Source organism: Capricornis sumatraensis, chromosome 8 (assembly GCF_032405125.1).
Source record: "Capricornis sumatraensis isolate serow.1 chromosome 8, serow.2, whole genome shotgun sequence".
Classification (NCBI taxonomy): domain Eukaryota; kingdom Metazoa; phylum Chordata; class Mammalia; order Artiodactyla; family Bovidae; genus Capricornis; species Capricornis sumatraensis.
Window position 1 is genome coordinate 83,701,088 of NC_091076.1, and position 13,936 is coordinate 83,715,023.

General features: G+C 55.8%; 1 protein-coding gene across 1 annotated transcript in view; it reads right to left on the bottom strand.

Annotated features, from left to right (window-relative positions):
• Positions 1-11,926, bottom strand: part of ADORA2B (adenosine A2b receptor) — a 21,334-nt gene extending 9,408 nt beyond the window's left edge. Inside the window, exon 1 of the mRNA XM_068976561.1 lies at positions 11,592-11,926. Within this exon, the coding sequence (XP_068832662.1) occupies positions 11,592-11,926 (335 nt within the window). The remainder of the gene's footprint in view (positions 1-11,591) is intronic.
• Between the last annotated feature and the right edge of the window lie 2,010 nt (positions 11,927-13,936).

Below are 13,936 nucleotides of genomic sequence, written 5' to 3' on the forward strand. Positions count from 1 at the left end.
TAAATATATCTGGGCTTCCCTGGTGGCTCAGATGGTAAACAATCCACCTGCAATGCAGGAGACCCGGGTTTGATCCCTGAGTTGGGAAGATCCCCTGGAGAAGAGAATGGCAACCCATTCCAGTATTCTTGCCTGGGGAATCTTATGGACAGAGGAGCCTGGCGAACTGAGTCCATGAGGTGAGTGTCTTGGCCCTCCTTTAAGTTCCATCAGTGAGTTATCACCTATTGACTTCTTGCCTGAACCGGTTACTACACTGACGGCTGCCAAATGATGACCTGCTTATTAACTCCATCATCCTGCTCATTAATGAGACAGTGAGAGTTCTTCCAAGTGGTTATCTAACAAAACAAAACAAAGTTCTCCTCGCTCTGCTCATCCCAAGGGCCAGAAGAGACAATGCTCCGGCATCCACGAGCACACCAGCCAGATCTTGGCTCCTAGACACCGCTCTCCACTGAAAGGAAGCAGGGCTCCTTGGAGAAACGGCTGATTCCGATGCTAGAACACACACTGGAGCCTGGAAAACCTTTCTGTGCCAGAACATAAGACGTGCTCAAAAACGTAATGGGGACGCTCAGGCAGAAGTCAGCCTGAATGGGCTCCCATCCTCCAAGCCTGGGCAGGAATGGACAGTAACACAGTACGTGAAAATAACATTCCCTAAGTCCACTGTGTGTAAAAAAGTAAGGAAGAGCAAAGAAAAGGCAACCTCTTCCCTATAGAAGAAAGCCAACTGATACAGTAAAACAACTGAGAAACAATAAAATTACCATCTGACAGGGTGTAACTGATCTAAGAAGAATCATCGGTAGGAAAGCACAGCTTCACTGTGATGAACCCTTGTGGCCACAGCTGTAACTAAGTGAGCTCTAAAATGACAGCAGCGGACAGGTGGACCCCAAGCGCCTTCCTTTGTGACAGGTGGAAATGGACACAACATCAAGCAGGCAGTGTTCCCACCAGAAACTGGACCTAATTGCAAGGAAACAACCAAACCAAAAACAATGTATTGAAAGAGAAGGAAAAAAGGCTGAGGAACTCTTCTGATGAAAGAAAACCAGGACTCCCTGGTGGTCCAGTGGCTAAGATTCTGAGCTCCCACTGCAGGGGGCCTGGGTTTGATCCCTGGCAGGGGAACTAGATTCCACATGCCACAACTAAGAGATCCCATGTGCCACAGCTAAGCCCCAGTACAGGCAAAGAAATAGATGTTTACAAACAGATGAACAAAGCCAAAAGAACATATTAGATGCACATGTGACATTTTACTGGAAACCTGGTTTTGTTTTTTTTTTTAAAAAAACTGTAAAGAACATGATCAGGGCAACTGGGGCATCTGACTATAGACTCTATCATGTCAGTCTTAAAGCTCCTGAGTATAACTGTGCCTGTGGGTGCGGGCGGGTGTAAGACAGAGGAAGCGAGAGTAGTGAAGTGTAAGCAGTTAGGGATTCGTATTAGTTTTGCAATTTAGAAGTTGTGAAAAAAACTCACTAGTTCAGAATGACTCATTCTTTCTGAAACCACAGACCAGATGAGTCAGATGGATACAAATATGTGTGTATACAAACACACACAGATATAGGTACAGAGACATACATACACATCCCTTAATAGCAAGGACTTTTTAAAATTTTCAGAATGGGTACGGTAGATGTGTGCTTGTATATGTATGTGCACACACACACATCCATCGTGTAATTTTTTAAAGTCCCTGCTATTAAAAAACTACATTTCTAATGATTTTAGAAAATGCCAAACTGAAGAGCTAAGTCTCCCCTTGGAAACACAACCTTGTTTTTCTCCTTCCTTTCCTTGTGGGTCACCCCAGGACTGCCGCTCTACCCTGCTTTATCCTGAAGACACCTTCCACGGGCTCATCGTATCTTGGCCACAAGCTGGTCCACGCCTACCAGGGCAGGTCCCCCAGCACACGCGTGTGCACACGCAAGCACACAGGCTAGTCCCTGGGCCGCCTCCTGGGAAGGCTGAGGGAGCAGCACAAGCCCTGCGTTAACAGACGAATCATCTAGAAAGCGCCCCACGTGCACAGAAGCTGCGAGGCTGCCTCGCAGAGAGAGTGCCGTGAGGGTCAGGAAGAGCCCGCAGGTACAGAATGTGCCAGGCAGGGGGACGGCAGGTGCAAAGGCCTGCCCTCAGCCAGGGAACCGAGGCGGTTCCGGAGAAGCAGAGCAGACACATAAAGAGGGAGGGGAGGGCGGGGCCGGAGGAGAGATCAGAACTGGCGGGAGGCTGGCCTCAGCCCTGGACGCCGCGGGGAGCATCAGGTCAAGGAAAGAGGGGCAGTATGGGTGCAGAGCTGGTGTCAGGAACAGGGCGGAAGCAGAGAAGCCACCAAAGAGACCTGGCTTGGGGTGGGGGCAGCTGCAGCCTACAGCACCTGCCTGTGATGCCTTTCAGTAGAGATGTGCTGTTGTTCAGTCGCTTAGTCATGTCCAACTCTTTGCAACCTCAACTGCAGCATGCCAGGCTTTCCTGTTCTTCATTATCTCCTAGAGTGTGCTCAGACTCATGTCCATGGAGTCAGTGGTGCCATCCAACCATCTCATCCTCTGTCACCCCCTTCTCCTCCTGCCCTCATCCTTGCCCAGCATCAGGGTCTTTTCCAATGAGGTGGATTTTTGCATCAGTTGGCCAAAGTATTGGAGCTTCAGTATCAGTGCTTCCAATGAATATTCAGGGTTGATTTCCTTTAGGATTAACTGCTTTGATCTCCATGCTGTCCAAGGGACTCTCAAGAGTCTTCTCCAGCACCAAAATTTAATATTTACAGTCTCCATATTAAAAAAAACATAGTGAGTACAAGGCCATCTGGCCCTGACCAGCCATGTCTCTGGCCCTGCTCACTATCACCCCAGGGCCTACCTCTGGCCTCAGGGTCCGCTCCTGTCCAGATGTCCAGTCAGCCTGGCAGCCCCTCTGCTCTGGACTCTGCTGACCTCCCAGCTGCCTCTGGCATCAGCCTTCTTCTGGGTGGAGAAGTCCAGACGTTTCCCGCCTCAAGGATCCCTAGACTCTGTCTCCATCTCCGTGGCCTCTGCGCCAGCCACGCTCCTTCCTTCTCACCCAGTGACAGTGGGCTGCCCTCCAGTCCATGCCCCTGCCGTCCGCCAGAGTGATTGTTCAGTAATGCAAACCTGACCTCAGCAAACTCCTGATTAAAAGCCCCTCCTGGCCTTCCAAGTCCCACCTAATTGTCACCTCTCAGAAAACCATGTTTAAGGGCAGCAGAAAGGAAGTAAACTCAAAACCCTCCTAAAAGCGTAAGTTGAAGGACATGCCCAGCAAGCCAGAGAATCTGGTGAGTTTCCAGAAGCCAGAGGGCAGATGGGATTGTCGGGAGGGGCATGGAGCCTTGAATCAGAAACAGGGCGGCTGGGACAAGAGGCTCCAACCTCGCGGACAGCACGGTTCAGACGGTATTTAGAGGAGTGGAGGTCAAGGCAAAGGCTTGCTGGCCAGCCTGGGGCAGCCTCACCCCCCTCCCACTGCACTGGGCATATATCCCTTGACACTCCACCCTCCCCTCAAGCTGAAGCTCCAGACCCAGCGACAGAGGATAGGGTTGGGGGGAGGGGGAGAGTTTTGATTATATATATAGTCTGTGCCACAGCAAGAATCTCAATCACGTGAGTCCAAAACTGGCCTTTCAAAGTCAAGTCCAGAAACTTAACCTTAATCAAAAGGAAAAATATGAATGCTAAAATTAAAAAGAAGAACTGGGGTGGGGGAAGTCAAGGAACTCGTCCAGGGGAGAATGAAGAGGTAAGCATTGGAACCTTATGTGTAAGAGGACATCTAAAAGGCAAAATCAGTCAAGGAGGGAAAGTCTCCACCTATCAAAAACCCCCGAAGGAAAAACAGGGAATGGACATAAGGAAATAATCTAGAAAACTTCTCTTTTAAGATTTCAGAGCTGACAGAAAACCTCAGTCTTCAGACTGGAAAGATGTCATCCTCAGATGAAGGAGAACAGCTGAAAGTGAGTATTTAGAGCCGACCTCATGGGCCTTCCCTGGTGGCTCAGACTGTAAAGAATCCACCCGTAATGCGGGAGACCCACATTGGATCCCTGGGTCGGGAAGATCCCCTGGAGAAGGAAACGGCAACCCACTCCAGTAGCAAGCCTGGAGAATTCCATGGACAGAGGAACTAACACTTTCACTTCATGCAATTTCAGGACACCAAGCAAAGCAAAGGATCCCAAAGGCTTCCAAGGAAACAAGATTACAAAGAACCACACCCACACCCAGATTTCTTGAGCAACCCTGGGTGCCAAAGCAACGCCTTCAAGCCTCTGACCACATCCAGTCCAATCGCCAAACACATGTGAGAAAGAAACCATGTTTTTGGCATGGAAGAACCCAGGTCCTAAAAATGATCCCTAAGGGTGGTATACAGACACACACATGTGGGATCCCAGAAAGAGGAAAGCAAGCAGGGCGGTGGCAAGAAATGGCAGAACCACCTGAAGAGCATGACAGGCAGAGCCACGGCGACACCCACATGGTGCCAGCACCCTCCACCACGAGGACGTGTGGAAGCCAGGCTGTCTTAATTTCCAAATGGGAAGCTCATGGTCCAAACACGGGGCAGACTAAAATCTGACATCATTCTGATCAGTGGGAGGCACCCACAAACAGAACCTGAGTGACTCGCCTTTAGAACCGTCTCAAACAGCAACCCACTCCAGTATTCTTGCCTAGGAAACCCCATGGACAGAGGGGCCTGGTGGGCTACAGTCCATGGGGTTGCAGAGAGTCAGACACGACTTAGCGACTAAGCACGCACCTGGAGAAGGTGGGTTAGTGACAGGCGTGCATTTCTGGTCCAGGAGGATGCTCTGCTCAGGATGAGTGAGAAACACGTGAGCAGAACATGATATTATACATGCCAGATGCCTGTTTCCACCTTTCGGAACTTTTCCACAAAGTGCAGGGAACTTCACCATAGGTATGGAACAAAACGCAGAAGAAATTAACATTGACAGTGTAAAAAAAATAGCATAGTACAAACGTATTCAATACGTAATTTCTATAGAAGAAAACTAAGAAGCAGTGGAGGTGTCTCACAGGCAAAGTGGGAAACCAAAGGTCAGACTGGGTGACTTACTTCCCACAGTTTATCTTTTACCAGTTTCAATCTCTTTACTACAGCAGGGATCACCTTTCGAAAATGAAACCTCTATCAAGTAGGCGAAACCACATACCTGCTCAAAAGTGAGGTAGAGATGGAGTGACAGCAGGGGCAGAGAGACAGGGGAAGAACACTTTTCCTTCTTTTTCTCCACAGCTAACACATACTGCCTACAAGTGATGGCATTAGAAACAGAGGCTGAAATAGGATCCACAGGAAAAAATCAAAATGTTAACAGAAACTGAAGGGAACGTGGCAGGGAAGAGGGGTTGGGTTGCATGGGAGAGAGTCAACAGGTTCTGTTAAAGGAGGCAGCACAAACCCAGTGGTCACCGCAGAGGGGGTACCCGGGAGGGAGGGCCGCCCAGGCAGAGTGGCTGGTGTGGGCTTGCCTTTTGAACCCTCTGTGCTTCTGAACGCTGACTTCTTCACACTGGTTGATTTCTAACACAAAACAAACAGAACCAAGTCCTTCATGGACTTATGGTGTCTTGAGGACAAAATCCAAGCTTCTAGGCAAGCTCGGGGCTCCCCTGGACCTGCTGAGCTGGGACCCCTACCCTGAAGCCCGGCAACCCCACTCCTCTGGCACAGGCCCCACCACAGCTCAAAACACTCTAGCCTCCCATCTGTCCCCCTCAGGAAACTCCAGCCTCTGCCCTCCAGAAACAGCACTGTTCCCCTTGTCAGCCTGGTGAGTTGGAAGGCCACACTCAGCCTGTTCCCAACTTTAATTATTTCAGAGAAGGGACATTTGCTTCTTGCCACTCAGTTCCTGCTGCCTAGGGCAGTGTCTCCAGCCTGCCAGCCTCTGAGGTCAAGAGCTGCTGCTGCTGCTGCTAAGTCGCTTCAGTCGTGTCCGACTCTGTGTGACCCCATAGACGGCAGCCCACCAGGCTCCCCAGTCCCTGGGATTCTCCAGGCAAGAACACTGGAGTGGGTTGCCATTTCCTTCTCCAATGCATGAAAGTGAAAAGTGAAAGTGAAGTCTCTCAGTCGTGTCTGACTCTTAGCAACCGCATGGACTGCAGCCTACCAGGCTCCTCCATCCATGGGATTCTCCAGGCAAGAGTACTGGAGTAGGGTGCCATTGCCTTCTCCAGAGGTCAAGAGCACAACCTCTTAATGGATTTCCGGGGTGGGGAGGAGGAGCGGGGGAACAGGAAGAAGCACAGGGAAGCCCAGTTCCTGAGGGTAATGAATCGGAAGCATCAGGAAAGACTGGGCTCTCTTCCTGCCTCTGCGGAAGGGGAAGGTGATCAAAATGCCCCCGTGGGTCCCGGCAGCTGAGTCACCTTCTGTGATGGGTCGAAGGCCAGCCAAGGCACAGCCAGCTCCCCTGCCCTCAGCCACAGGGTCCTCTCTGTCTTGGCAACCTCGTCCACTCCTAGAAGGGACCACTCTGTGAGGGGAGTCCTCTGACAGCCCGCCCGCACCCTCTCCCTCTGGGGACACAGGCTCACCCCATCCTGGCTGTGTGCCCTGGACTGATGGAGCCCTGGTCACCCCATCTGTGGAGGAGGGGCTGACAGGACAGTGCCCAGAAGGCTGCTGTAAGGACTCACCCAGAGGAGGCACACAGGGGACCCAGCACTTGGGAAAGGTTAAAAGAGCAGCTGCCGCTCACAACCATGTTCCTGTCCAATGTGGACCACACCCGTCTCCCCTGTGTCTGTCCCTGTCCCTCTGCTGTGACCACGGCCAGCAGGTGAGCTGGTGCGAAGGCAACCCAGGGCCCCACAGACAGCTGTGGTCACGGCTCACGAGAATGCAGTTAACCTCACCCCTTTACACACGCTCATTCTCCACATGATCAAAGGTGACCTGCACTTTCCAGAGTCCAGTGTGAATGCTGTTGAAACTCTGCAGCCAAGCGCACTGTCCCTCCTCTGCTGAGGGGCCGCCTGCTGGTCACCATGGTTCAGGGCAGCCTAAGTTGGGGACAGCCCCCCTCTCCTCCTCACCCCGGATTCTCGGGGCTCCTCTCCCTTGAAGCCCCAGGGACGACTGTCCAACTGCTCGCACTCTACCTGCAGTGAGGGGACAGGACCCCAGGCGCCCTCCGGACTGGAGATGGCTCGAGAGGAGCGGGAGGAGGCGGGGTGGGGGTCCCCCAGGAGCCAGTCAAGAGCTGCTGAGGGATACGGGCAACGAGGCACAGGAGGGACCCTCAGATTTGACTGACAGGAATGACTTGGTGGCGCCATGGTGACGTGGGACAGGGAGGCTGAGAGCCTGGTGGCAGGTCGTGGTGGAGAAGCTTCTTGGGGAGGAAACATGGAGCGGCCAGCACATGGGTGGGGTGAGCAGTGAGGGACTCGGGGTCTCGCACTTTCGCATAATGACACGGGTTTCCTGGGGCCACGTAACAAAGCGCCACAAACTTACATGGTAGCCAAGAACATTTACCCCCTATGGTTCTGGAGGCCAGAGCCTGGAATCATGGTGTGGGCAGGGCTGCACTCAGAGCTCAGAGGCTTCGGGGAGGTCGGGTTCTGGAGGCCCAGCACCACTCCAGTCCCTGCCTCCATCCCCACAAGACCCCGCTTCTCCCTGCTTGTCTATTTCATGGGGATGGGACTGTACTCAGGAGCCAGGTCATCCTGGATAAGCTCCTCCCTGAAGGCTTACATGAGCTGATGTTCACGCTTTCTCATCTAAGGCTCTGGGGATTAGGATGCAGACATCCTTCTGGGAGCCCCCATTCAACCCACCGCAGTGGGAATGATCTGGGAGAAAAAGACGGCCCTGCTGTAGAAGAAAGAAGGACCCAAGGCTGGAGTCCCTGGAAAGGTGGGGCTGGGGGAACCCAGAACTGAAACCTTCTTTCCCAGCTATATTTCAAAACATCATAGGGACTTCCCTGGTGGTCCAGGGACTAAGACTCCATGCTCCCAACGAAGAGGGGGCCCAGATTCAATCTGTGGTCAGGGAACTAGATCCCACATGCCCCAGCTAAGAGTTCACATGCCACAACTAAGGATTCCGTGTGCTGCAACTAAGATCTGGCACAAATAAATAAAATAGACAAAAAAAAATACTAAAGATAAAAAAAAATCACAACATTACAGTTGAATTTTACTATATGGGAACTGTAGCTCAATAAAGAAGGCTAAACGCTGAAGAACTGATGCTTTTGAACTGTGGTGCTGGAGAAGACTCTTCAGAGTCCCTTGGGCAGCAAAGAGAGCAAACCAGTCAATCCTAAAGGAAATCAGTCCTGAATATTTATTGGAAGAACTGAGGCAGAAGCTCTAATACTATGGCCACCTGATGCAAAGAGCCAACCGACTCTTTTGTAAAGACCTTGATGCTGGGAAAAATTGAAGGCAGGAAGAGAAGGGGTGACAGAGGATGAGATAGATGGATGGCATCATCAACTCAATGGACGTGAGTTTGAACAAACTCTGGGAAACAGTGAAGGAAAGGGAAGCCTGGTGTGTTGCAGCCAGGGGTCACAAAGAGTCGGACACGACTGAGTGACTAAACAAGAACAACAAAGCTCAATTTTAAAAAAGGAAAAAAATGTAAACAAAACAAAAAGCCACTCAGAATGCCCTGCCGAAAACTTACAGTTCAGTCACTTAAAAGGAGCTCCAAGGATGTCACCTTTCCACTAGAGACATAGTCTTGCTAAGACTCCCCAACACCTCCCTCCCAGACTGGACATGTGAGGCTCCCAGAAAACAGATGCCACCACATGGCAAAGGGGGCAGGAGGGTCCAGGGACAGACAGACAGACCCTTCCATCCTGCTGACCGACCCAGCCAACCCAGTGTTCCTGGCAACACCCTCCTTCAGCAGCAGAGCCTGGGGAAACAGCGTCCAGAAGCAGGGAGGCAGGCCTCCAGGCAGGCAGAGGGGACCACTCAGTCCCGCAATGACCTGGGGTGTGGCTTGCCGGAAATCAGATTTGGGAGGAAGTGCTCCAGCCAGAAATGGCCCCAGGGTGAAGTGAGAGCCAGCAGCTGCGGGCACACACTCACCGCGCGCCCCATCCCTGCTGCCCCCTGAGCACCACTGCGCCTGGACCCTGGGCCAGGGCAGGCTTCAGGAATCACGCAGACTTGAGTTAGGACAGTCTCCTGTGTGTAGGTGCCCCTCACTCTGAGGCCGCCTCATCTTTGTGTCCAGCATCTCCTTGACTCCCCTTTCCTGCAACCCTCCCTGGTCAGTATCTGCCTTGACAACGGGGCCGCTATGGGACTATGGGCTCTGTACTCTTGAGCTGTACACACCGTGGCCACGCGGGCCTCACTCAGAGCCCTAGGGCACCAGTGACCTGGCACTGAGGGTGAGTCCAAACACTGTTCTTGCCCAGGTAAGACACAGGCCTGAGCTCCTGGCCCTCACCTGGCTCCTGCCACCCCTACAGGAGATACCTCCCTCACAGGCTCACTTCCAACCTCACTCCCATGACCCTAGGGAGGGCCTCAGAGCTGCCTGGGAGCTGGGCTAGTGAACAAGGGAGTGCTCCCAGTCTCCCTGACTCCCCGAAGTTCTCAAACTTTGGTGGGTCCAGAAGTCCCCAGTGAATTCTGATACTGGAATCATGGGGTGATACACCCCACCCCATGGATTCTGAGTCAGGAGGGCCCGGTGGGGCCCTGTAATCTCCATTTCAGCTCAAGGGGCCAGGAAGTGCTGAAACAGGAGCAAGGAGGACCTCTCCAGCCTGTGAGAGTGGGCTTAGCGCCACATGGGGAAGTAGGGGGCGGGAGGGAAGGGTGGGGGGGAACAGAGGCACCCCTTGCCCGGACGGGTCACACACACCTCATGCAGGCCAGCCAGGAAGGCAGGGGTGGGACAGGGTGGGACGGGCTGCTCTGCCCTCCCCACACCTGCCTCCCGCCCTCAGCAGATGCAAAGGAGAAGTCAGGGGCTGTGATTCACAGTTCTTTCCCCTTAACACACCCACACCCATTCTTTCAAGCCGCCCAGCAAAGACCAGGACAAGAACTGACAGATTCAAACTCCCATGGAACTTCCTGCTGCACGGGCGTGGGGGATGCTTTCTGAAGCTTGAGCAGAGGTCTCTCTGGACCTTTGTCAGGGCCAAGCCCAAAGGGCTTCCAGCAGATGAGGCTGGTGCCTGTGGCTGCCTGCTGGGTGCATAAAGTCCAGAAGGGCACCAAGTAACCAACATGAGGACCAGGAGGTGGGAAAGGGACCTCTACAAAAAGAGTGTGCTGTGAGCCCCGGACCTTGGAAATTCCTGGGCTCTGTCACACCTGAGGAAGGGGCGTCCTGGTTGCAGGCCAAGGGGCAGCACGTGGAAAGGCCCGGACAGACAGGAGGCTCACAGCCCACCAAGCAGGAGTTTCCTGCTCCCGCTGGGACCCAGATGCAGGGCACAGGGACCAGGCTTGACACGTGAGCCTGCTGGGAGAGTGTTATTCCTTGTCAATTCCCCTCAAACAGGTTTCCCTTATAACTCACTGCAGGCAGAATCTGCTTTCTGCCCCGATGGAGAGCAGGACGCAGCAGGCAGGCACGCCTGAGAGTGCGGGGCCCAGCGCTGAGCGGGTCTTGCTCCAGAGCTGCCATTCTGAGCCTCCTCCCTCGACAGGACGCAGGTACCCACCTCAGGAATTACTGATGGGATTAAAGGATAGGAGTTTAAAGTACCTCATAGACTTGGCAGACAGCGATTAACTCTTTCCTGTCCCACCTACCCCATGACTCAGTTTTCCTGTCTCAGTTCTTAGTCCAAAGAGATCCCAAGCTACCCAACTGAGAAACGCCAAACGACCTCCAGGCACCAGAGACAGAGAAAGTGCTTTCACTTAAGCCCTGCGTAATACCCGGGCTCTCAAGCTCGCAGCTGCACGTGGGGCTGTACTCCCCTTGCCGCCGCGCTCCATCCCCGAATCCTGCATCTTCGGAGTGTGGGACCAAGAACAACCCTCAAGTCCTCCGGTGTTTGGAAACGCTGGTGGCACCTTCCCAGCGGCTGGGACAAGGTTACACAAAGCACGAGGCTCTCAGGCTATCGGTCTTAGAGAGCCCGGAAGCCTTCTAATTCTTTAAAGTGTAAGGGGGTGATTAGAGTCCGTGCGCAGCACGCAGGGCTCCCCAAAGTTAACTGGCACCTCCCCCGGGTCGGTGCAGCCCGAAGTCTGGCCGTGAGCCCCGTCGTTCTGCCCTGCGCGTCCCAGCGTCCACAGTTGTCCTGGAGCCTCCAGGGCCCCACCAAACCCAGAAAATGCGGGCGCCCACCTGTGCGCCGGGAGCCTTCCCGGAGCTGCCCCACCAAGCTGCGCCCCCGGGGCCCCGGGCAGTCCCTAATCGGGCTCCGGAAAGCAGACGCGCGCCCGAGGCGCCCAGAGGGTCTTGCGCTGCGCACGTGGGTCAGGAGGCTGCGGGCTGGAACTCGCATGCCTCGCGCCCGCCGCCGGAAGGGTTTGGGTTCCCGGGGGCAGGGGCCTCACCTGAGCGGGACGCGCACGGCCAGGTATCTGTCGACGGCCACGGCCAGGAGGCTGAAGATGGAGCTCTGCGTGAGCACGAGCACGAAACAGGCGAGGAAGAGGCAGCTGTGGAAGTCGGTGCAGAAGCCCAGGCTGATGGTGACGGCGAAGGGGATGGCGAACAGCCCCACGGCCACGTCGGCCGCGGCCAGCGACACCAAAAAGTAATTGGTGGGCGTCTGCAGCACGGTCGAGGTGCCCACCGCCGCGCACACCAGCACGTTGCCGGTCACCGACAGCGCGGCCAGCGCCAGCTCCAGCGCCACGTACACCGCGTCCTGCGCCTCCAGCGGCATCGCCGCCCGGCCCGCCTCGGGCTCGCCCCACCTGGCTTCCCGCAGCGCCCGGCCCGCGCTTGCCCCTCAGCGTCTGAGCCCGGGGCTCGTGCTCTGCCGGCCGGCGGGCGGGGCGAGGGCGGCGCGGCGCGGGGGCGGTGCATCTCAGCGGCCGAGCCCGCCCGGGTCCGTCCCTCCGCCCCTCCGCCCCCTCAGCCCGCTGCGGGGTCCGGCAGAGCCGCGCTTCCCGCGCTCCCTGCGCCCTAGCCGGCGGGGCGGTCGGAGCGGTCGCACCGTCCGGCCACCGGGCGCTGGGGATTCGGGCCGGACTGGCCGCTCGCTCCTCCCCGCCTGTCCCTCGGGCGAGCTCCTCATCCCAGCGAGGGATGAGGGCGCTGTCCCGGCGGCTGCCCTAGGCCTCCGAACGCTGGCCTACCGCCCCCCACTCCCACCCCGCGTCTTCACGGCCTCGCCCTCCCAACGCTGCCTGGTCACCCCGGTTGAGCTCAGTCCCCAAGCTGAACCCCAGATTCTTGCCCTGCGCCCCCTGTCGCCTATCGGACTCCCGAGGAGAACCCGGCCCAAGCCCAACAGGTCCAAGACCAAGTCTATCCTCAGCCCTTCCCAGGCCCTGCCCGCCCCGCCTCCCCGCACTCAGTGACTGACCTCACCCCCGGCTCCAGTTCGCCCGCCCCGGGAAGGCACGGTCTCCGCGGCCACATCCGTCCGCGGTGCTGCCCATCCGGCTTCCGGGGCTTCTCTGCACCCCAGTCCCGCTGGTGGTCGAGCCTCACTGCCGGCTTTCACCACCCTCCAGCCCCCATCACTGCCCCGGGTCCCCGCTCCTCTCCGGGAAGCTCCTGGTCCGGAGTCTACACCGCCATTCATCCTACATCCCTTGCTGGCAGTCACCTGACAAGGCAGTTAAGAAACTTGTGAAATAACGTCAAGCAGAAAATAAAAGACGGAGCTGCCTGATAAAAGGACAGAGGATTTCCTTTGGGGTGATGAAAATATTCTACGTGCGGGGATGGTTGCACAACTCTTTGAACAGAGGGAACAACTACGGCCGTGCCCTCTTTAAACTGATGACTGATGGCGCGGAAACCCTCTCACAGCGCAGCCGGTGACCACAGCCCCGCAGCCCCATCAGCACGACCGGCACCACCTGCCGAGTTTCACCAGAGGAACCGGGTCTGGGACGCACTCACAGAAGAGGGCCCGGCTGGGCGAGCTTGTGACCGGGGTTTTCTCTCTAGTTTCCATGTGGTTTTGTTACTTCTGTCAAGATAGCTTGGTTTTGTGCTAAAACACTGGAGGCCCCACAAGCTCCACGCCGGCCCAAGTTCAGACGCGCTCCCTCCCCCGCTCACATCCGCTGCGCTTAACTCAAGCGCTGTTACCGTACGGACCAACGGCTGAAGCAGAACCAGAACCGCAGAGAGGTCAGCGCTTCCTGGGGGGAGGAGCGGGGAGAGCTGGGGGCGCGGCTTTCTGGGCAGCACTGAGCAGTGGGGAGGCAGCCGGGTGGGGGGGGGCCGTGCCTGGCGGGGGTGGGCCTGGCTCACGGACAGCCACACAGGGTGGCGGGGAGGGCAGAGAAAGGAGGCCCGCCTCGCTGGGGAGCATGCTGGGGCTCCACCGGAGGTGCTGGACACCAGCCCTAGGAAGCCTCTGAGCTGGGCGCTGACCATCAGAGCGTTAAGTGGCCGAGCTGGCTGGAGCACTGGCACAGGAGAGGGCCGGAAGCCAGCTGGTCGCTGTGCTCTGCCCAGCGCGTGGTTTGCTGTGCCTGGAATCCCCGGGTCCCCTTTCCAAGGCCGACTTCCTTTAAGAAACCTTCCTTGAATCTCTCAACCAGGAACCCTAATCCCACAGCCTGCCTTCCATGCAGCCTGCCAAATTCCATGTGACAGGGGTCCACGCTGGACCCCCAGCAAAGCCTCTTCCTCTGTCCCCTGTTCCACCGTAGTCCCCAGCTCACACGTGCCCTTCCACTCACCCGCTGCCTACCCCTCTCCACCAAGTTTA